Here is a 25,745-nt window from a genome sequence, read left to right on the forward strand (position 1 = left end):
GTTTTCGTCATGTTCTCCAGAGAGGATGCCGGAAGCCTGAATAATGAGACACACAACAGGGAGCCTCCACACCGACTACCTCAATACACTCCTGGTGTCACTGGCTGTCATGCTCCGAACCCTGCAAGGGTATTTTCCACTCAGACGCTAGGAAAAGTCACGATGAGGAGAAGATAGAAAGGGGTGAGGGTGATGTTGGAGGTTTGCTTACAATGGCGAGGACAAATAAACATGATTACTACGCTAGGGAGAACCTGAGAGGCTGAGCAACCAATGTAAGCTTGTACTTCTTTATATAAAAGTCTACGGCTTGCACCAGACAGAAAGGGGGGAAAAAATGGAGAAGTAAGAGAGAGAGAAAAAGGAGATGCAGAAAAAGCCTACAGATGAGCGAGAGAGCCCTGTGTTGCTGCAGGGACCTGTCAGGTTGTCAGCTTGTGGGTTTTGATGAATAAACCAGCAGCAGCATCTCAAACCCCTGAAGAAGCTGGAGCTGATGGAGCAGAGCTGCTAGCGCAGGCCTGCCAAAGCTGCTGAACAGATATCGACCCCAGGCAGACGAGTGCAAACGCCGTGTTCCGGCTGTTGCGCCTATAGGTGGGCAGGAGAGGTGGATGGAGTCGGCTGAATAATGCAGCACACAGCTCCGTGGTGCTTCAGGAAAACACTGAACTCAATGGCGTCTGGGCTGGCCATGTCCTCCGGGTCACTGCTGCACACACACACACACACGCACATGCACACACGCACATGCACACGCACACGCACAAGCATTTCTCTGCTGGCTGCCAGGTAACCAAGAAAATGAGACTCCCACAAGTGCTAATGTAATTAAATTGGATGGATGTCTGAGGTAAAAAAAAAAACAGAGGAGACGGTGAAATAAAGGAGGTAGAAGACACGAAAAGAAAGTGTAATGAAATGAGAGAGGGAGTCACCTCTATTCATACAAGTTGGTAATTTAAAGGAAAGTTTGACATTTTGGAAAATATATGTACTTTCAGAGAATTAGATGAGAAGATTGATAGGTCTGTGTCAGTCTATTTCCTGACTGGAGCAGTGACTTTTCTAGTGAGCTTTAGGGGAAGTGCCGGTAGGTGTGTTTTTAAGCTTTAGACAGGGTCAGGCTGGCTGTTTCCCCCTGTTTCTGGTCTTTATGCTAAGCTAAGATAACTGGCTTCAGCCTCACATTCACAGATGAGACAGTGGCATCAATGATCTCATCTTCTGTAACTCCTGGCAAACACTCGCTTCTCTGTGTGCCGGTGGCCATATTGTTAAGCGGACACGGAGTCCAGCGTTGTTTTCACAGTGTCCATAGAGAGATACGGAATTGATATGAGGTCGGCTGCACATTGTGTTAGTGAGCGTCGGCGCGTCGGCTGACCGGGCCTCATGCAGCAGTGTGTGAGAGACGGAGAGAGGAAGCAGAGGCCAGCCTGCTACCTGGTGATTAAACTCTGTGTGTGTGTGTGTGTGTGTGTGTGTGTGGGAGATAGAAGTAGCAGCAAAACAGGCCTTTGGGATGTTAGATAATTCTCAGCAGACGCCTGGAAGCTGTACATCATGTTTTTTTTTTTTTCTACATGTGTGTTTGAGAGGGAAGATACAGTAAAGAATGTTGCACACAACTGGGTATTAGCAGTGTGTGTGTGTGTGTGTGTTCAACAGCATTATGCCTCTTTTCTCCAGTAAACACAAGGTCATCACATCCGGAGGTCAAGCAAAAGGAATCCCTTTTTCTCTCTCTCTCTCTCTCTCTCTCTCTCTCTCTCTCTCTCTCTCTCTCTCTCTCTCTCTCTCTCTCTGTCCTTCTGTTTTCTGTTACAGACTCACAAACACAGAAAAAGGCCACTGCTTACTGCTATGCTGCCTTTTCCAGATGTTTTCTGAAGCACTGTATTTTATTTTTACATGTGGAAAAATATACAATATATACTAAAACGTATTACCAATTGGTTACACCAAATAAATGTAGATGATGGTGCATTTAAAGCAACTTGGTTCAATTAAAACACATGCTACACTCTGCTGCACAGTTATGCTTATTTTTTTGGGACTTTCATCTAATAAGAGCTTTTTTAAATTGTACTTATGACAAGGGATTGCAAGTAGAAATTGCTTCACTTTAAGGGGTCACAAGCTAGATAGGTCGGAAACCAATGATCTAGGTCAGTCGCTCTCAAAGCTAAGTCCAGGGACCCCCAGGGGTCCTTGAGGTGGTTCCTGGGGGTCCCAAGAAAAAAGGGGAATAATTTATTTTCATTATAATTCCATCCCTAAGTAATACAATGACAGATTGTATGACTATTTTGGTCATGGATTTAAACACTTTCTGTGATAAAACATCTAAAAGCAGAAGTCTTATCAGATGGGGGTCTGTGGTCTAATTTGTGTCAGTTTAGGGGTCCGTGATGTGAAAACGTTTGAGAACCACTGAGTGTGGTCACTTCAGAATCAAAATGATACAACAGAGGAAGGTTCAGTGTTAATAAAAGGCATGTGGCACTGAAAAGGGGAGAATCATGCAAAGCCTATGTTTCTTTAAGCCCCTCAACACCACCTTTTAATGTACTGAAAATATTTAGGAAATATGTGCAGGACAAGGCTGAGTTGTGTTTCACTATTGGCTCCTTTCCCCGCCATGTTCCTCGCAAAGTGGCTCAGTGTGTCATGCAGCCCTTTGAGGTTCAAAGCTGCTCTGTAGTGAAGGCTGCATGTGTGATGTGTTTAGGTCATGTTACAACAAATACGCATCTACTCAGCAAGCAGCCCAGGGGGGTTTGTGCTGTTTGTCAGAGCTGAATAGCAGCACTCAGCGCTCTCATGTGCCACTTCAAAAACAACAGCAGGCCACCGCCCTGTTGGCTCTGAGCCTGGCAGAGCCACAACCAAACAGCTGGAGCTGATGTGTGAACGGTAGACTGCGGTGGTGCGGTGAGGGTCAGTGTCTGACACATGACAATGATTGAAGATTGTTATGTCTTTTACGACACATCTCACTGCTTTGAAACAGTTTTAACGGAGCTGAAACAAAGGATTATTTCATTATTTTTCCACATTAATGGGGTTAATTATCAGGTCAGTAAAATAGAGAAATATGGCCATCACATTTCCCAGAGTGCAAGTTGAGAAGAGCGAGAAGAGAAGATTCAAAAGAGATTCAATTTACATTTTAGAAGCTTGAATTAAGTAATTTATCGACTAATTATTTCAACTCTATTTTAAATGCAGTACACAGTGATGATGGGGTGTGTTTTGTGTTTGCTGTTTCTCTAAATGAGCAAGAGACTGATGCTTAAAAAAATGAATTGATCAGTTTGTTGATGAAAAATGATTCATCAACTATTATCATAACAGTGATTTAGAAAAATGTAAAATATTAGCTGGTTCAAGCTTCTCAGATGTGACCGTTTGGTGTGTTTCTCTGTTTAATGTAATTGGGGATATCATATTTTTTGATTTTGGACTGTTGGTCAGACAGAACAAGTGGCGTCACCTTGGGCTCTGGGAACTTGATAATGGGCTTTTTTTTTCTTTTTTTTCGAACAATTTTCAATATGTTAAATAATATAATACACAGTATATATAATAATCAAAAAGGGTTTGGTTTAAAAAAAAAAAAAACAGTTGTGGTGAGAAAAATTTTATATCTCTCTCAGGTAGAGGCTGTTCAATCCTCTCATTTTGCCTCTTGTGCACCGTGTTTGGTCGGAGCCTTATCACCCAGCTCACCTATTGCATCAGTTGATATTTCAAGGCTTAAATTAGATTTGTCTGATGTGAGGAGGTCTGCAGGTAGTGACTCAGAGGCTTTCAGCTTTCTCCTTTTAATAACATGATGGATATCTCTGCAGCTGAGACATGAGCTTATCCAGCTTTATGTATAAACCTGCCACATCTGTGAACTAGTCTGGCTGCTTTTTATCTCTCTCTCCGTGGGTGTACGTCGTGGATCTGCTGAATGTGTGTGTGTGTGTGTGTGTGTGTGTGTGTGTCAGATAAAAAAAGCTGACTCATGTTGTGGCAGCAGGTGTCTTTTAGTGTACGTCCTCACATTTTTACACACTCCTCCTCTCTTTTCCTTGTTTTGGACTCTCCTTCATGCCCCCTACCATTTGACGACCCCACCCCACCCCCCAGTTACGTCTCTCAGTGAAAGTTGTCATAGCAACGGTCCCCTGTGCTCCATCCCTCGCTCCACCACCGTCCCAATGGCATTAGCTGTCATCAGCTGCCTAGTCTGGCGTGAAGTGTATTAAGTGGAATCATCTAGGTCTAACCTCGTGGTAGATTAGGTCGACTTAAGACACGGTGGGCGACTTCGGTCACGGTTAGTTTATGGGTTTTCCCCCCAACTGCTGGCTGGACTGGGGATATGTTTTTTCTTGGGGCCAACTCAGTTCATTTTTCTCTTGTTTCCTTTGCTACCTCTCATTTCTCTCTGTCTCCCCGTGGGTGTCGTTATGATCTCTCTCAGCACAGTTATTATTAAAACAAAGATCTCAATATTCTTTTGCCACCGGTGTTTCTTGTCGCTTTAGACGACATGCTGAATTTAAAATCAAATACAGACAAGCACGGAGAAGGGTAAAAAAAAAAAAAAAAAAATGAGTGTCTCAAATCACAGCTAAAAGAGGTAGAGGTTTCACAGTCCATCAAAACTCTGGATAAAAGTAAATGTTCCTTCACTGGACTGAGAAACCTGCAGGGTTTAGAGGGAGCTGTGTGAAATCTGACAAATTGCCTTAAGTGTTGTCGCTTGAGTCAGCGTCTGCTACGTCTGAAGACTACAAGTTTGTAGGTGTGAGGAGTTAGAAAGCGGTGAGCTTACCAGAGCTTCTGTAGCCCGCTCCTCATCTCTGCTTGAGACTAAAGGCCTGAGGCTACATTAGCTGCAACTGTCATGACACACTTGACTCTTTGACTGATCTATCTAAGGTCAAGTTGCATTTTGGGTAATGTAGGTGCCAGGTTTTGACAAGGAAGAAGAATGTGTGGAATTAAAAAAAAAAAAAAAAGAAAGAAAGAAAATCCTCTGAGGTTTAAGTTGGGAAAGTAGAGACAAACTGTCCAATCAGTGGTGCACAGTGCTTATCACCTCCATTAACTAATTTCCTGGGGAAAACCCTGAACTGTAATGGAAGGATTGATCAGCCGGAAAAGTGGATCCTTGTTCCCTGGAAAGGCTACCATTTATTATTCATACACAGCAATTGATTTCTGACTTGTAATGATCAGAGAGTGAAAGACCTTGGTTTGATTCCCATTTGCTTCCTGTCACAGCTAACCTGTGTGTGTGTGTGTATGTGTGTGTGTGTGTGTGTGTGTCTTCCAGCCCACGTGGAGAATGAGGAACAGTACACTCAGGCCCTGGAGAAGTTTGGAGAAAACTGCGTGTACAGAGATGATCCTGACCTGGGTTCAGCCTTCCTCAAGTTCTCCGTCTTCACCAAGGAGCTCACTGCGCTTTTCAAAAACCTGGTGAGTCTGCACTGTATGTATATTGTATAAGTTTGTGTGTGTGCGCGTGCGTGCATGTATGGGTCGATGAGTGGATGGAGTTGGGAGGGGAAAAGTCCTCTGGGACAAAGAAAGATTTCCATCCTGTCCCTAATTGTCTGAATCCCCTTGAGTCACTGTGTGTGTTCTCTAACACACACACACACACACACACACACACACTGAGCACAAACCGAGTCCAGCTGGAACTTAAAGCCCTCAGGATGTAGCTCTAGTTTTCCATCGAAACAGCCAAAGAGACGCTGAAACACCAAATATCTGCTGGATCTAATTCAGCCTGATCCCGCTCTGTTTAAAGCCAGGTTTCGAGGTATCGAGGCCAAAGCTTTATTAGAAAAATTTGAAACCGTCATGTGAGGTCTGTCTCTCCCTGTGGACACTGTATGGACTCACACTGAGACCAGAAGCTTGAGACTTTGTGTTAGTGTTATCTCAACGCCTTATATTAAAGAAGTATGAGCTGCCACCGGACCTGGATGTGAAGATGTAATCTCTCGAAGCTTCAGCGAGGCTGTAACATCTGCAGCTTTACACACAGAGGCAGCCCGTAACTGTAACTCGCACAGTGGACTCATAATGAATTGTTTTATGTTTTATTTCAATTTCTGAGTGATTTAAAAGATGGTGCTGAGCGTACAAACATTTAAGGTGTAAGAGAGACTTGGCAAAGTTTGATAAACCCATTAGACTCAAATTGCTCTGGTAATGGGTATTTCCTGATGTAATTTCATTATCTGTAGCTCATTTATTTAATTCAGCTTCTTATCACCATCATTAACTGCGAAAAACACAAGGGACACACAGGACACTGAAAGGATTACATCTCCCTGACTTCCAGTCTCCTGCAGGTTCTGATGCAACCTGTCAGCTCTTATCCGTCTCTCTCTTCACTCTCCTCCAGTTCCAAAACATGAACAACATCATCACCTTTCCTCTGGACAGCCTGCTGAAAGGAGACCTGAAGGGAGTCAAAGGGGTAAGACAACAAAACAGCATGGTCTCGTTTTACTCTGCAACTGGACGGGAAGTGTTTTTATGAATGCTTGAATGGAGTCGAGCCTCATGCTGAATCACCAGTGACCTCAAAAAAGTACAGCGAGAAAGAGAGAGAGAGTGGCCAGTATGTTAATGTAGCTGGTGCAAGCTCTGACTCATCCGTGTGTCATTAGGAGATCATTTATTCCAGTCTTGCACTTATATTTATATCACACTATGATACATGCAGTAGGAGTTATGTCAGAAGTGAAAAATTAAAGTAACTGGCAAGTAAATTGAAATGATTGTCAGACTTTTTGTGATAATTTATCTATAAACTCTCACTTTGTGAGGGAAGTAAAGAAATTAACACAATAAAACGGTAGATTGACACTAAAAGCTGCAGTGGTTAAACCTAGTCCCACACCAAAGACAGAATCTAATGTAAATATCAGTTGAAACATGGTTATGTGGGCTGTGGCTTAATCCTCTATAGGAAACTAGCAGTAAGAGGTAAGAAGTGGTGGTGGTTTGAAGCAACTACTTGACAATCATTGCCATCCTTGAAGCACTGTGCTCCCGCTAACCGAGTTAATAACAAGCTGCTTTGATCTTCTTTCCAAGGTTTCCATAAAAAGTGAAAACTGAGTCGAGTAGAGACCAGATAGACAGTTGATGACATAGTTGCCAGAATCCATACGGCTTCAGCCGAGTTAATTTATGAATCCACAAAATAAAACCTGGAAGCTTGACCTGTTATGATGCTTTATGCTTTGCTCAACATGGTGGAAGTTATGCTTGTTGTGAGGTTGGAGGTTATGATCGCTCAACATGATGTGTGCTTAAGTTTTACCATGAAGTCTACAATTGCTCAACTTGATGTGTGCTGAAGTGTTAGCACAGAACCTGTGATCAGTCAAAGGAATGTATAAAAGTAAGTGTTTGCATGGACTCTGCAATCACTCAGCATAACATATTTTTGTGAGGAGCATCAGGTTGAACAGGTAGAAAAAGTCCAAATTTATGAGCCCAAATTGAGTCTTCACCAGCTACAGAGGTACTGACCAACAAGCTAGTTTCCCAAAAACAGGTTGCATTTCTTTAACCTATTTTCAAAATCAGATTAAAAGATGTCCCCCTGTTAGGGCTGGATGTTGTTTGACATATTCTGATACTAATACTGTTGAGTTTTTTTTTTTTCTAAAAAAATGTTTTTTCTTTTAGCAAAAGAAGTCAAAGTCTCAAATGTTAAATGTTGCCTAAACACAAACAGGCATAGTGGGACTTTCCAGAGATAAAATAATGCCAACTTTAAGTAATAGTGCTATGGACACGTTTTGGTACGTACCAAATAAAAATACTGGGGTCCGAGACACAGACGTCTATACCAATGCGACACATTAGTTAGTCAGCCAGTCGGCCATGTGTGTCGACCGACTGGACTGAACCCAGACAGACACTCGTCAGCTCTGTAATACAATCAGGACTCGTTACTGTCCGTGGCGGTCTGTGACCTTTCACTCTGGAGGCACATGATTGGCTGCGGCTTTCACCGAGGTATGATGCGATTAAGCCAGCTCTCTAATGAGGCTGGTTGCCACAGAAACGCCATTTGTCCCCATGACCCTTGGCCACTTGGCTGTGTCTCGACCTCTGAACTGTTTGTCATCTTTTGTCCTGTCTCCTCCGTTGCTCTTTTGTTTGTTTCTCAAGTGCAATGTCTTCTTTTCAGTCTCTGCCGGCTTTTCTCTTCCATGATTTCCTTTCTTTGTCTTCTTGTCTCTCTCTTGACTCCACTTCTATCCACTTTCCTTCCCCCCCTGTCTCCTTCAGTCTGTATCCATCACCCACCCCCCTCACTCTGCAGCCCGACTTTGGCAGCCAGTCACATCTGTAATACTTACCCACTTATTGCTCATTAGCCCTCGGATGATTCTCATTACCCCAGTGACATGGGGCTAATGAGCTGCTGGTCATTTTGTACCACAGGACACACACACACACACACACATTTGCACACACATAAATGTCACCACTGTTGTAATGTCCGTAAAACTCAGAAATCAGTCTCTCTGTGTCAGGAAAAGTGAAGTAAGGATGAATGAGGTGATGGATTATTTCTTGCCTCAGTTAGCAGCTACACCCTCCCTCCCAACCTGTTGCTCACCTCCGCAGCCCAAGGCCTTTCCCTCGTCCCTCCCTTGCCCTTCATCATCTTCCTCCTCCTCTGTCATTATCCAGCTCCTTCACTCCTGTCCTCTCCCAGGGGAAGTACCTGCTAAGAGAGGGGGGAGCAGGAAGAAGTCCAGACCTGCATGACAAAGTGTTTAGACTGCAGGGAGAGTGTGATGAAGTAATGGTTTGATGTGTGTGATGTCATAAAAGAGTAAGACCGATATATTTAAAAGATTAAATAAGTCTATAAAGAGACATTGACCTCAGTGCTGGTGACAAATTCATGTTTCGTGATCCACGAATAATTATAAGCTCAAATGTGTACATGTGTGATGATGTCCACCACCCAATTTGAACAACTTTGAAATAATTTAACAAACAAATGCCACTCAACTGTAAGAGGCTGTAAAAAGAGTTGAAGTTCCTTACACAAATGGAACCTAATGCACATGTGTCCGGTGATCCATGCGCATGCATTAAGTAATTTTGTAAGTAAATGGAAAATAAAGTCTAATTGCTGTCCATAAAAGGAGTTACTTAGGACAATACTTTCAGGGATTTGATAAAACAGCCAAGAAAAAAAAAGGAATATCTAATTTAAGAAGGCGCATGTATGATGTAATCCTAAAAATGTCATTCCTAAATTTCATTCAGTGTGGATAAAAAGGGCAATCTGGTGTCTCAAAAAGCTCCATAATGACTGCATCACTGCGGCAGCTACAATAGTCACCAGTGCTTTCGTTTGATTTGACTCGGGACTTAATGGCTTTCTGGTGGCTACCTCCAAGCTTGTTAATATTCTGCCAGTGCTGTCTTTGGCAACGAGTGCGATGAACTAACCCTGGGGAGGCAGCCACTAATGGCTCTGTGATTAGAGGGCTACTACCTAGCAACCTGTCACTGCAGTTACTCAGCTAAAAACCCACCGTTTTCCACCTCATCTACTTCCATGACCATCTCACCACGGAGCACGATTAGGATTTCATGTGTAAAAACAAAGTGAGTGTGGTTTTTTTTGTTTTTTTTTTTTGTTTGTTTTGTTTTTTTTTTAAGGTTGCCATCAGCTCTCACCTTGTAATTTGCATATATAGTGTAGTATTTAATAAGTGAAGGACACATGAAAGCAGATAAAGTGCTCGGTCACTGCAGTAGGAATGGCAGCAAAAGTGGCTGGGGGGGGGTCCCTGGAAGACCCAGAAGTATTATTGCTGAAGATAAACACTCGCACACACTCGCAGTCAGTGGAAAATGGAAAGTGCTGAGTCCACGGGACCGTTCTGCTAACAGCGGACTTTCAGAGTGGACGCCAGCATGATGTCATGCCTGCAGCGGACACCTCTCAGCCTCTGCTTATTGACCCGTCTGTGTCTCTATCCCACCATGAGTCCTATCAGCTTTTTCGCTATTCAGTCACAGTGTCTGGATGGTTTGCTGTAGAATCTACTGTGTTTGTGTGAGGAGGGGGACCCCTGTGCTCTAATGCCTTTGGACTGAGCGACGTGAGTCCAGCTGTGTCCCGCCTCATTGTGGTTCAGTGGGGCGTGAACTCCCAAAAACCATTTGTGCATGCTAGCTGTTTGAGATTTTAGATAAGAGCACTGATGAAGGTTTTTATACATACTACGCACTCTGCTATCAACTGAAAACATCAGCAGCATCAGTAGTTATTTAACCAAGCATTTACACACAGAGGTGGTAATAGATTAAAGGGTCAGTTCCATTTTTTACTTACTAACTTCTGGTGTCTAGCCATGCAGATAGACATAAGTCGCTGCGTTATCGGCCTCCAACCCAAATACAGTGGAGGTGAGTGGAATTAGATAATAGTTGGTTTATGACATTGACAAACAACATTTAAAAAACTAACGGTATGCAGCATGACTTTGCAGAAATACGGCAACTGCCGCTCCTTTTATTCTGTGTAGTCTTTCACAGTAGAGGACAACTAAATGATCTGGGATCCCTCACAGTATCGCAACATATGACTATGCTAGGATTTTCTTTTGCCTTCTCTCGCCTGGTTTGACACCTTCTACAGTGTGGTCTGCGATGTTGGCCAATAGTGGTGCTCTACCGCGCGCAACTGGAGAAGTGAAAGAAGGATGATGATGGTGCTTACAGTGACAGTGGCCGCCCATCGCCTCCTTCCCAATCGCCTGTGTAGATTCCATTCCATAGAATCCATTGCGTTGCTTGCAGTGTCTCTTGGTGAAGTTACATAAATAATTTCATGACTCTATAATCCAATTAAAAGTCTGTTCACCTCTGTAGCCCCATTTCACAGCAGCCGTGACTGAGCCAGCCTGCACAATACCACGACCTTGAAACTGAAGCAGCTAAATGGAATTCATCCATACCTAATGTTATTACTTCTACTTGTGCTTTTCACACTGTGACGTGCTGAAATATTTTCAGTGAAAAAAAAAGCCCTGTTGTATTAGGGTGGGAGAGGAGGGATAGTTCAAAACCTGGGGAAAAAAAAATGCTCATAGTATCTGCATGACTAGATACCACTAGAGTACCTCTGATCCAAACTAAACTCTGCCTTCATTGCTGCTGACCAAGGCTGCACATTTGGTACAGCTGTGGGGAAAAGGTGTGAGGAATGTGGAACAGGAAAAGCGATTCCTGGACATGTGCGGTAGTAGGTAGTAAGAGGTGATAAGTTTGCGAAAGGAGGCCGTTGTCAAGGGCATGACATTCCTCCTCCGTCCTTTAGATTCAGTCAGACGGGGCGCTAAGAGCGCTCTTCTCTCTCTGGGAGTGCTTTGCCCTGTGCTTTGGCCTATTCTGCTCTGCCCTTCCCTGCCCAGCGATGCCTGTGTCTGGTATTTATAGCCATTGTTACAATTTTTCTCCTCTCTCTGGCTCTGACATTTCCTTCCGCTCACCCTCTCTTTTCTCTCTTGCTCTCTTTTGACCTGCAGTTCGTTCTTTTAGCGGCTTCCTCCTCTGCTGTGGCTTTTCTTTTCACAGGCTTATTTTTTCACTTTAACTTTTTTTTTTTTTTCTTTTTTTTTGTTTTTGTATTTCTATGGTCTTTTATGCTCTCTTTCCTCTGGTGATTTTGTGCCCTTGAGCTGCCTGAGTGAATGGCTGAGTGCTCCTTGACTTGGCCCAGTGAACCAGACCGTGATCCTGTGGGTGACAGGTTGAGCCCGCCACTCCTCCGCTCTTGAAGTGGAGGTTAACAGCGGGATCACAGTCCTCTAACGGTGGCACTGTCGCTATAAGCTGTCTGTTCAGCTCGACAGAAATATGTGTGCTATTCACATTTATTGAACAGAATGCGCAGTAAGGCCGACAGGAGCGATGCTTGACCTTGTAGTGCTGAAATGTAAGCATTCAGAATCTGATCTCACTGCCACGTTTCAGCAGGTGCTCTCTGTAGGTTTTGTGGATTTAATTGCAAAGGGAGTAGTTGAGTGAAATGCGACATCATTTTCTTGATTATCTGTTTTTCTTGCATGCTGTTGAGTAGATTTTTTCCTGGCACCCTGGCTCTGGTAGTTGGCAACAATTAATATTATTGAATTGTGTTTTTTTTTTTTTGGGGAGTGACACAGCAAATTGCAGCCAGTGATGTTTGCTTTTGTTTGTCCTAATCGCTGTTTAATCAGCACCGCGGCGGTAGGGATGTTGTTTAATCAAGCATTTTGCTCAAGCAGCTGTTGAAAGCACACCCGTGACCAGAGGAATCGCGTTACAAATGCCAAAAACAGTCGCACCATGCTCCTGCTTTCCCTAAAAGCCTCCACGTAACCTCACCCAGTTCCCTGCTGAGACAGCTGTGGGCTGCTCTGCAACTGTGAGGAGGATGATTCACCTTACTGATTCATATTGTGATGAAACACACACACACACACACACACACACACACACACGCACACACACACACACACACACACACACACACACACACACACACACACACACACAGTAACTTTTTTCATTACCAGCACCTAAGGCCAGCCAAGAAATAGTTCAGCACATAACCTAAACTAAGTGTAATTTTTATATTATATTTACCATATATAGACATGACAGCGGTGTTAATTTCCTCATCTCACTCTTGGCAAGAAAGTGAATACCTGTTTGGTCAATAAAATGTGAATAAAATGGTGACAAATTCCTGTCACAGGTTTGCAGAAGCCACAGTGGCACCTTCAAACCCCAAAGGCATCCTCTGCACTGGGACATAAAACACAGAAAAGCAGCAAATTGTCACATTTGTGACATTGATGACTCAAACAATTCATCGATTACAAATGTTGTTCAGACTGGAAGTTCATTTTTGACCTTGGGAATGCCCATTGGCAAAACGATCCACGCCGAGGTCCATTTAGTAGCTGTTCTCTGGAGCTTTTGATTGTATCACCTGGAGTTTGACCAGTTGCCATGAGATTGTAGATCAGTTTTTTGAGCACTTTAAGGAGTTGTTGAAAACTTTGTCTTAAAATTTGAGATAGAAAGTTCATTCTTGAACAATAGCTTTCTGCCCTATCAAAAATTGACTGTGAGTAATGTTCTGTTGATCAACTAAATAGATTAATTAACTAATCACTTCAGCACTATGTTCCTTATTAATGTTTACAATTTAAACTTTCTTCTTTGTTTCTCACAGGATCTAAAAAAGCCCTTTGACAAAGCCTGGAAGGACTACGAAACAAAAGTGTAAGAAACTAATCATATTGTTTCTAATTAACAGCTCTTTTATGTAAATGACATTTGTTTGATTTTAACTAATTGGTTAAAATTGTGAAACATGCTGATATAATGTAAAGTCATCATTACTTGTAATTTACAAGTTCGGGAGTTCAAACTAGTTTTATTTTGTAAAACTCTGTGAGGCAACATGTTAAATTGAAATGTGCAGTTTGTGTCATGTCTGTGTCTGACTTGTCTTGACTAACCGCTCTCCCCTCTAACCTCCCCCTGTGAGAATCTGTCAACACATTCCTGATAATGTGAATAACCATCCCTCACTGTTGCCTCTCCACCTCCACACTGACACTCCATTTGTGATTGTGCATGCAAAGTACACATGACTTTTTTTTATAGCACTTTCATATATCTTACAAGCTGCAAAGGACATTCTTTACTGAAAGGGTAATACATCTCCTCTCCAAACCGTTTTGATCAGACAGTGCGGACTTTGTACTGACATCGAGTCCAGCCGGATATGACTGTTTCTCTCCGTCCCAACTTGATTTGACTCTATTGACGGCAAACTGAGGCCGTCAATAGAGTCCAGTTTTCTGCCTGATTGGGAAAACCACCTAAACTTATCTTGCCGCTTTTCTTTTATAAGTGATCCTCCGATCGTCTTCGATCTCTCTGCTGTCTGCCGTCACAACAACATTCTGTTTTCATATCGCAGACACAGAGAGAGATGAAAATTATTCAGTATTGATTTTTCATTTCCCTAATTTAGTTTTGTGAGCTATCTGCATCCGACACCCGAGTTTGACTTCTGTTTTCAGTCTCCAGATTGGAGATCATCTCACTTTGAATGCTGTTAAGGAAGGGAGTGCTTAATGTTTAATAAGTAAAACTAGATCATTTTTTCCAAACTTTAAATGCAGAATGAATATAGAAAAATCAAAAGTCCAGTATCTTTTTTTTGGTGAATCACTTCCTGAAGTGGCAGGACTGAAAGTGAGTGGATTCTCAGCCTCATCATCAGTCGAACAACTGTCAGTTTGGCTGGCAGCCAAACAGCCTGGCTAACATGTGTCTCTATTAGCTGCAGCCCTGATGATGCTGTAACGCTGTCAGGGCTGAAGATTCATGTGCTGACAAAGGCCGGCAGTGTCCACACAATGAAATCAAATTTGGCACGTTCACACTGGCTAAATGGCAAGTTTACGACCAAAACTAAAAGCTGTCGGAACTTATTTTCGTTGTCCTTCAGGTTGTGCGTTTGTTTTCAAACCATGACGACTGTCTTGGCAAAAACACACTGCTTTTTAAAACTTATTTATTTAATTTTGGAATAGCAAAAAGATGGAGGGAACCGACTTCAACTGCGTCTTTTCCTACCATGACTCAAAAGGTTTTCTATTTGCAGCTGGCGCCATTAAACAAACAAACTTCAAGTCAAAGGTAGCATTTGTTCACAGAGCACTGCCACAATACACAACCTCTGAGAACATGCCAAATTTTGTTTTATTTCTTGCAGACTGCTAACATAATGATGGATATTAACATGCATTATTATTATGCAACTGCAGCTCAATGTGGAGACTTTGGTTTGAAACCCAGACAAGGAGAAGGTGTGCAGTTAAATATAACAAGTAAACACAGGCTACTTTGCATGAGGGACACTAGATTATTTATTATGCAACAGGAAGAAAAGAGAGGAATTCATTTATTTTCCTTCCTTCCTTTCCTAAAGTGGTTTGACATCATGGTCACAATATAAAGGGCATAACATGGCAAGAAGGAATATTAAAGGAATAATTTGACAGTTTTGGAAACAGGCTTATTTGCTTTCTGTAGGAAAGTTAGATCATTATCACTCACATTTGTCTGTTTAAATATGAAGCTACAGCCAGGAGACAGATAGCTGAGCTTTGCATAAAGACTGGCTCTGTCCAAAATGACCTTCCACCTCTAATGCTCACGAATTCACACATGATTTCTGTTTTGTTTAATCCTTACAAAAGCAATAATCAATGGCCAATGATCAGAAACTTCCTGCAGCGTTTTTTCCTCACTGTGAGATAGTAAGGCACCCAATGGAAAAATCTAACTCTTGGCAAGAAAGTGAAAAAGTGTATTTCCCGAAAGTATTCCTTTTAAGAGTAGTTGGTGATTTCATATCATAACAGAATATATTAAAAGCTGGTTCATGCAGTCACACCACTTTGATTTTCCATCTTTTAATGTTTTAAGTTTAGGAATGGCTCTTTTTGTATTTAATCATTTTGGTCTGAAGTTGTACTGAGCCTAGCTACAGGCCGCATAGATCACACAGCTGAACATCGGGGAGTGAAGTCTGTCTAGATGCACATGAATCAGGCTGAACAGCGCTCAAACAGCCAGCAGTCACCGGCTCCGACACGCTCCTCCCGTCTCTCCGGTAGAGAACAAACTGCTGCATCCTTTTTGCAGGGGATATGCTGTCAAAAAAAACAAAAAAAAAACAGCGTATAAAAAAAAAAAAAAGAAAGAAAGAAAAAAGAATGCCCTTTTGCATGGACTGGTGCATCCCTTCCTTTTTGTGACGTGTTTTCGTGATTGCCTGTGGGAGATACCGTATGCAGAGTTAACGGTGTTTGTGAAAAATCAGCCCTGGGTACTGACTGTCAGGCAGTGCAGCATGTGAAAATTCCCTAATTCCCTAAAATTCCCTGCTAATGATAGAAAAAAAGTTTCTTCTGATAAAAGAAATTCAAATAACACAGATATTACAGAGCAAATTAAATGTGTTCACTTGGCAATGCAAGGGACTATAAAGTGACCATGAAATAGGTAAAAGAAAACTGTTTGCTGTGCATCTGAATGGTTTCTTCAGTTCTGTTATGTGGTTGGGAAACCTCAGTGTTAAACCCCCGTGGGGGACACCGTGCCTCCCTATGAAAGAGGATGTGTATTGGGACACCTGTATGACATAACATTCTCCTTTTATACCTTTATTCCCGTCAGAGTTGCTGTTGTTATGCATAGGTGTTGGTATGGCAGAAAAACCAAGTGAAGTTTCTCGTCCTCATCACAACTCACTAATGGTTTAAATGCCGACGTTTCCTCACCTGACAACAGCACTAAAATAAAAGTGACACAGACACACTGACATTGCTTTTACACTAACCAACCAACAAACCAGTGATGCCGGCTCCCCCAACAATTCCCCTTTTTTTTTTTTCTTTTTTAAATCTGCCAGGCAACGACAGGGCTGATTTTAAGCAACACTGCGCTTTTGGTGTTTTTGTGGTGCTGCCATGGATGTGCGATGTGTTCTTTTACTCCTGTGATGTCACTTTCTGCCAGCACCAAGATAGAGAAGGAGAAGAAGGAGCACGCAAGGCAGCATGGGATGATCAGGACGGAAATAAGTGGGGCGGAAATCGCTGAAGAGATGGAGAAGGAGAGGAGATTCTTCCAGCTGCAGATGTGTGAGGTTAGTTAGACTAATGAGTGTTTATAATTTCTTATTTTAACCTAAATAAGTAATGAAAAATGAAATAAATGCACCATGAAAACTGCAACTCCTCCTCTTAGAATATGATTGCAGACTGTTGATGGTGTTTGGTTTAGAAAAAAAACATTTTTGTATATGAGGTTCTATAAAAACTTCCGTAAATGTTGAATATTTCCAAGTGACTTACGTTACATTTTAGTATGTTTGCGTTGTCGGTGCCTTTTTCATGCTCTACTTTAATTAAGCTTCACTTGAAAGCTGCAGATTTTTACTTTGAAGTGTCGAGATATGAGATGAAAGGGACGTATATGTTTGAGATGGAGCCGGAGTTGCCTCTCCCTCTGACTGAACCTGGCCTGACACCGTCTGACTGGATCTGTATTCAATATGTTTCCAGTATCTTCTCAAAGTCAACGAGATCAAAATCAAGAAGGGTGTGGACCTGCTGCAGAATCTCATCAAGTACTTCCATGCACAGTGCAAGTAAGAAATCCAAATTTGATAACTGCTGCGGTTCAGAATAAACCCAAAAAATAAAGTTGTTTATTTTAGTGCTTATAAAATTGAAATTTGGGAGATTTAGAAACATGACGTGCTGCTTGTTCAGTTTCTTCCAGGATGGTCTGAAAGCTGTGGACAACCTGAAGCCTTCCATAGAGAAACTGGCCACAGATCTGCACACAGTGAGAACCCCAGCAGCTCTATTTTCTTTACCTTACTCTCACACTTTTTCCCCTCTCTGATTCACACATTCTGTTTTTCTCACCACCTTTTGTTTTACAACAGATAAAGCAGGTGCAGGACGAGGAGAGGAAACAGCTGACTCAGTTACGAGACGTCCTCAAGTCGGCGCTACAGGTGGAGCAGAAAGAGGTAACGCACACACACACACGCACACACGCACACACACACACACACACACACAGTGCTGAAGGAAGTGTCAGTGTCAGAAGAACATGCCAGTCAAGTATCATGGGTTAATCTTCTTAAATCCCATATATCTGCTCTAAAATCAGTTATGACATGAACAGTCCTCAGTCTCACTATTAACCTTCAACTTCTTCCTTCTTCCTTAAGTGATCTTGACTGGGAGTACACACTCAAAAACTCACACACAGTTGCAAATGTAACACTGTTGTTACTGATGTAGGACTCACTCAGGGTTGGGGGTCCACACCATTTCGAGAGGCAGATTTAAATTTCTTGTTAAAAAAACAACTTTAACTGACTTTATTTCCTATTTGTTTCATACACGCATTGCTGTTTTAACATTTGAATGCATTAAAAGGTTTTTTTTTTTTTAAAACTGACCCCAGCCCTGAGCTTAGTGAACTATAAAATATGCTGCAAACTACAGCAGCAGCTCCTGGTCTCACCTGTAGATTGTTTTTTTTCTCTCCTCCGCTGCCTCCGTCTTTTGTGAAACAAGTCTAGGAGAGTAAGTGGATTTCTTGAAACAATCCTTTTTCTGCAGTTGTTTTCATCCTGTGCTCATGTCGGTGTCATTTCAGTTATGGTGCTAGATCAGTGTTTTTTTTTTTTTTGTTTTGTTTTGTTTTGTTTTTTTTACATTAGCAGATCATTTCTGTGTTTGTTCAAACATGAAATTGCTGTGTTTCGGTGCTTTGGTTTACTTTAGCTGTGCTGTTGAGTTTAAATGACTTTTCAGAGAGAAAAGCTTGAGCTGGAGCTACAGTCCTGCTCCTCCAAGATTATCATATTGGCTGTGTGTGCGTCTGCTGATAACGGCGCACACCAATAAAATCATTAAAGCCCCGACAATGCCGGCCCTCTAGAAGTCGTCCTCTCTGCTTCCCGTTGTGTTTCCAGACAGGAAATGACATCACTTATACAAAACTCCTGGCCTTTGTTCAGTCATTTGCTGACGTAGCTGTTGCTGTTACATTGCAGTCAAACCTGAATATCAAAAAGAAAGATCCATTTAGGTTAAATTTAGTTAAGATTATATCTCATATCTAATCACTGCTTTTGACCGCCTGCTGTTACAGACCCTTATTTCAGAGGTGTTTTTATTTCCTCCCCTCCCTCGTGTTTAAAATCACACCAGCCGTCTTCCTATTGTTGTTCATACTTGCCTGGAAATTCTCTGAGGAGCAGGAGAATCAGAGCCACGTGCAGCAACTGCTTTTTGTTTCGTTTCATTATTTGTGTAACAGCTCTGATTTTTCTTCTCTATTTGCTCGTGTGTGTGTGTGTGTGTGTGTGTGTGTGTGTGTGTGTGTGTGTGTGTGTGTGTGTGTGTGTGTGTGTGTGTGAACAACAATAGGAATGACGTCCTGGGTGTGATTTTAACACACGAGGGAGGGGAGGAAATAAAAACACCTCTGAATATAAGGGTCCTGTACAGCAGGCGGGTTCAAAAGCAGTGATTAGATATGAGATATAATCTTAACTAAATTTAACCTAAATGGATTTCTTTTTTGGATATTCAAGGTTTGACTGCAATGTAACAGCAACAGCTACGTCAGCAAATGACTGAACAAAGGCCAGGAGTTTTGTATATAGTGATGTCAATTTCTGTCTGGAAACACAAACGGGAAGCAAGAGAGGCGACTTCTAGAGGCCGGCATTGTCGGGGCTTTAAATGATTTTATTGGTGTGCGCCGTTATCAGCAGACGAACACCAGCCAATATGATAATCTTGGAGGAGCAGCCGACTGTAGCTCCAGCTAAGCTTTTCTCTCATAAAAGTCATTAAACTCAACAGCACAGCTAAAGTAAACCAAAGCACCGAAACAACAGCAATTTCATGTTTGAACAAACACAGAAATGATCTGCTAATGTAAAAAAAAAACAAAACAAAACAAAAAAAAAAAAAACACTGATCTAGCACCATAACTGAAATGAGCACACGACATGAGCGACAGGATGAAAAACTCAACTGCAGAAAAAGGATTTGTTTCAAGAAATCCACTTACTCTCCTAGACTTGTTTCACAAAAGACGGAGGCAGCGGAGGAGAGAAAAAAAACAAATTACAGGTGGAGAACCAAGGAGCTGCTGCTGTAGTTTGCAGCATATTTTATAGTTCACTAAGCTCAGGGCTGGGGTCAGTTTTAAAAAAAAAAAACCTTTTGAAATGCATTCAAATGTTAAAACAGCAATGCGTGTAATGAAACAATAGGAAATAAAGTCAGTTAAAGTTGTTTTTTTAACAAGAATTTAAATCTGCCTCTCGAAATGGTGTGGACCCCCAACCCTGAGTGAGGTCCTACAACAGTGTTACATTTGCAACTGTGTGGTGAGTTTTTGAGTGTGTACTCCAGTCAAGATCACTTAAGGAAGAAGGAAGAAGGAAGAAGTTGAAGGTTAATAGTGGAGACTGAGGACTGTTCATGTCATATACTGATTTTAGAGCAGATATATGGGATTTAAGAAGATTAACCCATGATACTTGACTGGCAATGTTCTTCTGACACTGAAAGGACCTTCAGCACTTTGTGTGTGTTGTGTGTGTGTGTGTGCGTGTGTGCGTGTGTGTGTGGGTGTGTTGTGTGCGTTACCTCTTTCTGCTCCACCTGTAGCGCCGACTTGAGGACGTCTCGTAACTGAGTCAGCTGTTTCCTCTCTCCTCGTCCTGCACCTGCTTTATCTGTTGTAAAACACAAGGTGGTGAGAAAAACAGAATGTTGTGAATCAAGAGAGGGGAAAAAGTGTGAGAGTAAGGTAATAGAAAATAGAGCTGTGGGGTTCTGCACTGTGTGCAGATTGTGGCCAGTTTCTCTAATGGAAGGCTTCAGGTTGTCCACAGCTTTCAGACCATCCTGGAAGAAACTGAACAAGCCACAGCACGTCATGTTTCTAAATCCTCCAAATTTCAATTTTAATAAGCACTAAAAATAAACAACTTTATTTTTTTGGGTTATCTGACCCGCGCAGTTATGAAATTTGGATTATTCTTACTTGCACTGTGCATGGAAGTACTTGATGGATTCTGCAGCAGGTTCACACAACCCTTCTTGATTTTGATCTCGTTGACTTTGAGAAGAGTACTGGAGAACATATTGAATACAGATCCCAGTCAGACGGTGTCAGGTCCAGGTTCAGTCAGAGGGAGAGGCAACTCCCGGCTCCATCTCAAAACATATACGGTTCCCTTTCATCTCATTATCTCGGACCATATCAAAGTAAAAATCTGGCAGCTTTCAAGTTGAAGCTTAATTAAAGTAGAGCATGAAAAAGAGCACCGACAACGCAAAACTATACTAAAATGTTAACGTAAGTCACTTGGAAATATTCAACATTTACGGAAGTTTTTATAAGGATTAAACGGACGAGATATCATATCACTGAGAGGGAGATCGGTTTATAATTTTGAGGTTTGAATACTCTAGACCACCGGCAGGAAGCAAACATAACACATACATTAGCTTGGAGATTACACGTTGGTTGCTGTACAAAATCATATTTTCTCTAGTCTCTGGTTATTAGTAGAGTGAGTGACGCTTAATAAGAGCAGGGATATCATAAACTCAAGTATAGCTACACATTAGGATAGTTTCATATAGTTTTTATTCATTATATCAGGGAGTCTACGGTCTACCATCGAGTACTAGCAAATTGTCAAGTGGGGATAACATCTTTATCACATTAGTCTATCCTTATATCATCTCTCCCACTGCTTCTGATTAATGTGCACCTATCCTTCCGCTCGTTTCTGACACGATTCCTCATCTCTCTCTTCTCGCTCTTTTCATCTATCATCTCTCACTTTTCTGGTTTTAGACGACAGAACGTATCACTTTCAGGCCGAGGACGACCAGCGGACTGGTCAGATGGTAAGTGCCGCTGTTCTTCCTTCCCTCGGTTGTGTTTAAGGCTTGTGCCAGAGGTGCATCCTGTTTACCAAACCTCAAGCATTTTCAGACCACTTCGCTACCTCAAACACTCCAGTCAGATGCTTGGGCCTTGCCTTTACCTCCCACTCTTTGCCCCTTAAATGCCTTTTACTTGCACTCGCCTCCATTTTTTCTCTGCATTTCTTTTCTGCTTTGGGCTGCTCCCTCCCCACCTCCTCAGCCTACTTTTCCCTTCTCCCCTGCTCTACTTTTTTCTCCTCCCTTCTCTTTCATTATTCCTGACTCTATCTTACCTCACATCTCCTGTAACGCCCTCCTCCTGTCTCGCTCGGGGTGTCTTCCCTCCCGTCCAGCTGTGTGCACTACGTCGAGTGTTGCTCGGCCACGCACACTACAGTTAGAATGGTATCGCGCAGAGTCAGCGCATTTAAAGGGGACCGCATGTTGGGACATACCAACATTGAGTGTGGCTAGGAGCGTCTGACCTAATCGCACGATGCCCTTCGCGATATGTATGTCACATACGCTTACGCGCATCATGATCGGGACATTGTGGTGACATGTTGTTGGCCCCTTTGTTGGTGCTCGAGAGAGGTGGGACGCGGGTACACTATTGGATGTTAACACAGGGGAGGAAGACAGAGTGCCGCCAGAGTGCAGATTGGCAACGCATGCAGCATAGAATGCGCGAACAAACAATGAGCACAAAACCGACAAGTCGATTTATAGAGTCTGGTGACAGAACACTAGCAGATCAACAACCGCTGATCGTTGCTCCCTGGATCATGTCATTTAAAAATAGAAATAGAAGAATGCTGGAACATAAGACTGATCCTTGGTTGCTGAGAGTCTGGTCAACTACGGACGTCGGTTTAGTTTAGCCTATAGAGCGTTTGGATTTAGATGATTATTCACATGTCAATGTGTCAGTGTGACTAGTAGTCACTTATTTTACTTTTATGCTTTTGTATTCAGATCACACGGATGGCTGGACATGGAATAGCTGTCGTCATCTTTAAGCGCGAGTTAGTAGGTAGCTCTTGATGAAGGACCGTATATGAAACTTTTACATCGCATTGGATGTAATTCTGCCATAAATAAACCAAATTTTCAAAATTGGGGTTTTCCTCATTAGGAACCACGTTTAAGCCAATATCGTCTTGATTGCATACATCATTTATATCCAAGACAGACTCTGATCGGAGTATATAAATGGTTGAGGAATAAAGCGTAGAATGTTATGATCAATAAGTCGGTTTGGCTCAAAAAAGCACATTTCAGCATACCTGCTGTCGAGAAAAGTGTGAGAATGCGCTGCAACTGGAATGATCTCGCTCTCTATTTCCACCAGGAGGAATATGGGGTTGTATATAGAACCTATCGTGAGTTCCTCCTAACTAACCATTAGGAGATATGCACATGCCTGTGGGAGTAGGAATCAATCGCCATCAGAAAATAATGCACAGCAAACAGTTTTTCTTTTTAGCCTATTTCATGGTCACTTTATCAAATGTGAACTGTGCCATAGTGCCAATTAGCATGCATGTTCCTCCATAGAACACCCAATCATTTATAACTTAGAATTCACGTGCTCGTTGTAACTATACTGTTCTAGACACTATTAAAATGGGAATGTATTTTTGTGAAGATTTTTTTTATCAGAGAGCACACACTTTGTCTTTCACAATATTCAGAATAAATAAGCAGCGGTATATGTCTAATATGGAGAGACTATTTAGTGTTACTTGTAATCCTTTAACACTGCACAGATAGTACACTGCCGTTAGCAAATCTCCATATGGAGAGAACTCTCTGTTATATGTCCCACGTTACCTCACTGAGAGCTGTCTCCAGCAGTGGAAAGCAACGCCAACTCTTGTCTCTCTTGATCTATGAGTTTTTATATGCTCATATAGCTTCTCCACCAAACCACCTGTTTGTAGGTTAGGGACCCCGGTGTGTTTTTCATTGACCTGTGGCCGTTACACAGCAGGCTGAATGCACATGTGCGGTTTTGCCAAGAGGTGAAAGTAGTTGCTGTTCACATTTTTCTCATGATAGCACAGGGCAACCGTAACTTCATTAATCTATTAAATCTCCTGACCACTAGGAAAGTGAATGCGTTCAGTTTTTCTAAAACAGTAAATTATCCTACAGCTCTGTGGTTTGAAATCAAAAATTTTCATTTATGGGTGAGAAAATCCTAAGAAAAGAGTACATGTTACAGCTCAAGGAAAAGAATTACATCTCTTCGCATGGACTCAAGGAGCAAAAATTGCCAGTAACAACCTGAATCAACGCCCGTTAACGTCTGCATACGGATCACTCTTCTACTAAGGCAAATTCACAGGACAAAGCATTTGGCACCGGTGCAGTGATCAGGCATCAGGACGACCAGCTTCCGCAGTTGCTGATAGGTGAACCCGCTCCTCTCCAGCACGCAGCTAAAGATGATTTTCTATGCATGCTGTGATCCCCGAACAGCACGCCTGCCCTGAAAGCCCTGCCACAGCCGCGGATGGAGCGGCCTGGGCCCGGGTCCATGGGGGGGGGGGGGGTCGGGGGGGGGGGGGTCCCAACGCGCCTGCAGGCTGCAAGGACGGAATCTGGATGCTACACTCAAGTGCCTCAGTGACTCTGTCGCACAGGCTGTTTGTTACCAAATGTCAAGTCTGCGCACCATCATACTTGTGGAACAAAGAATTTCATCAATGTTGCCAAATGAACCGCCGCATTGGCGGGTAACAACAGTTGTAAATGAAGTGTCGTCACTAGCTGAGCTTAAAGATATTTCAAAGTCTCTGAAACAATAAAACAGAAAATGATTTGCTGCCTGGAAGATGGGAATCGTTCTAGCCTTTAGTGCTATGAGTATGGAAGTGTTGTTGACGTGTTATGTGCTAGTTTATATGAACTAAAGCAGCAAACCACTGGTGATAACGCCTTAAAGTCCCCAGTTTGAAATGATAAAACTCTCGGCAGATCTCTTTATTGTGGAGATATGTACTATTACGACTCAAATCTATTTTTTTCTTTTTTTTCAAATACACACAGTAATTTCTCTTGGAGTCCCATAAAAATTTCCTCCCTGCAGAAATATATGCACTTTAATGTGCTGTATTGACATACACATATACCCAGGACCATACTGTTGTATCTAGGCCAGACTTTACAGTTTTGGCTTGGTCACTTTCCTCTGACAGTTGTCTGCCATGGTGCGGTAAACCCTTCCAGGCAGTTTATTTAAAAATTTCCAGAAGTCCAAGTTTCCCGCAAGGACATCAAAAGTTGTGCTCCATGCTCCAGAAATGTCTTCTTGCTTTACTGCCTTTTTGCTCAGGACAGTGCTGTCAGCCGAATATTAATTTCCTGCCCTCTTTTCCTCGCGTGTCTTTTCTGTCTCTCAGACCCAAATGGCTGTCCCACCAACCTTCGGATCCTCACCTGTAATTGAATGTTCGGGGATCCACAGAGAGCTGGGAGTCCCACTACTAGGATCCAGTAAAGCTCACTCTGGATGTACTCAGCAACTCAGAGCTCTTGGTTAAAATCACTTTTAGGCCGTCTGGTCTTCCTGCACTGAATCACCTCACAATCCCCTGTTTTTCTCGAAGTTTGCGTCATCCTCTTTGTATTGATTTTTCCCAATACAAATCTTTTCCTGGAGGACTTTAGGCAGGAAACATAAAATTAGAACGGGCAGGAGAATGAGGAGGAAAGAAGGACAGTAAATCAAGACTAGGAGGTGAAAGTGGGGAGAAGGAAGGTGAAAAAGAAATCACTCTTGGCCTCATTTTCCGTCCTCTGCTGAGACCTCTGGAAAGTTCCTTTCTCAGATATAGCTGAGATTTTTGTTTGGCTTTTCTAATCAGCGGTTTGGCGAAGAGATTTACTGCGCCGTGGGAGGTCAGGATTAAATGCTTGCAGTCAGTGATTGCTTGTGTTAAGACGCCATCGGTGTTAGCCACAATCAGACGGGTGGTGTGCAAGTTTATAAGCGCTCCACATACAGTAGAGTCTGCACTTCATCCTGATAGAGGAGTGAGTTGAACTGGTTGACTTTTAAATTAATGGATGTGGAGCAGAAAATGACATATAAACTAGTTATTA

The 25,745-nt window shown here is 42.4% G+C and overlaps 1 protein-coding gene across 1 annotated transcript in view; it reads left to right on the forward strand.

Moving 5' to 3' along the window:
• Nucleotides 1–25,745, forward strand: part of asap2 (ArfGAP with SH3 domain, ankyrin repeat and PH domain 2) — a 64,437-nt gene that overhangs the window by 21,867 nt on the left and 16,825 nt on the right. Inside the window, exons 3-9 of the mRNA XM_022751041.1 lie at nt 5,339–5,484; nt 6,425–6,499; nt 13,298–13,347; nt 16,666–16,795; nt 17,214–17,299; nt 17,424–17,499; nt 17,603–17,689. Coding sequence (XP_022606762.1) covers nt 5,339–5,484; nt 6,425–6,499; nt 13,298–13,347; nt 16,666–16,795; nt 17,214–17,299; nt 17,424–17,499; nt 17,603–17,689 — 650 coding nt within the window. The remainder of the gene's footprint in view (nt 1–5,338; nt 5,485–6,424; nt 6,500–13,297; nt 13,348–16,665; nt 16,796–17,213; nt 17,300–17,423; nt 17,500–17,602; nt 17,690–25,745) is intronic.

Source organism: Seriola dumerili, unplaced genomic scaffold (assembly GCF_002260705.1).
Source record: "Seriola dumerili isolate Sdu_G_001 unplaced genomic scaffold, Sdu_1.0 BDQW01000149.1, whole genome shotgun sequence".
Taxonomy (NCBI): Eukaryota; Metazoa; Chordata; class Actinopteri; order Carangiformes; family Carangidae; genus Seriola; species Seriola dumerili.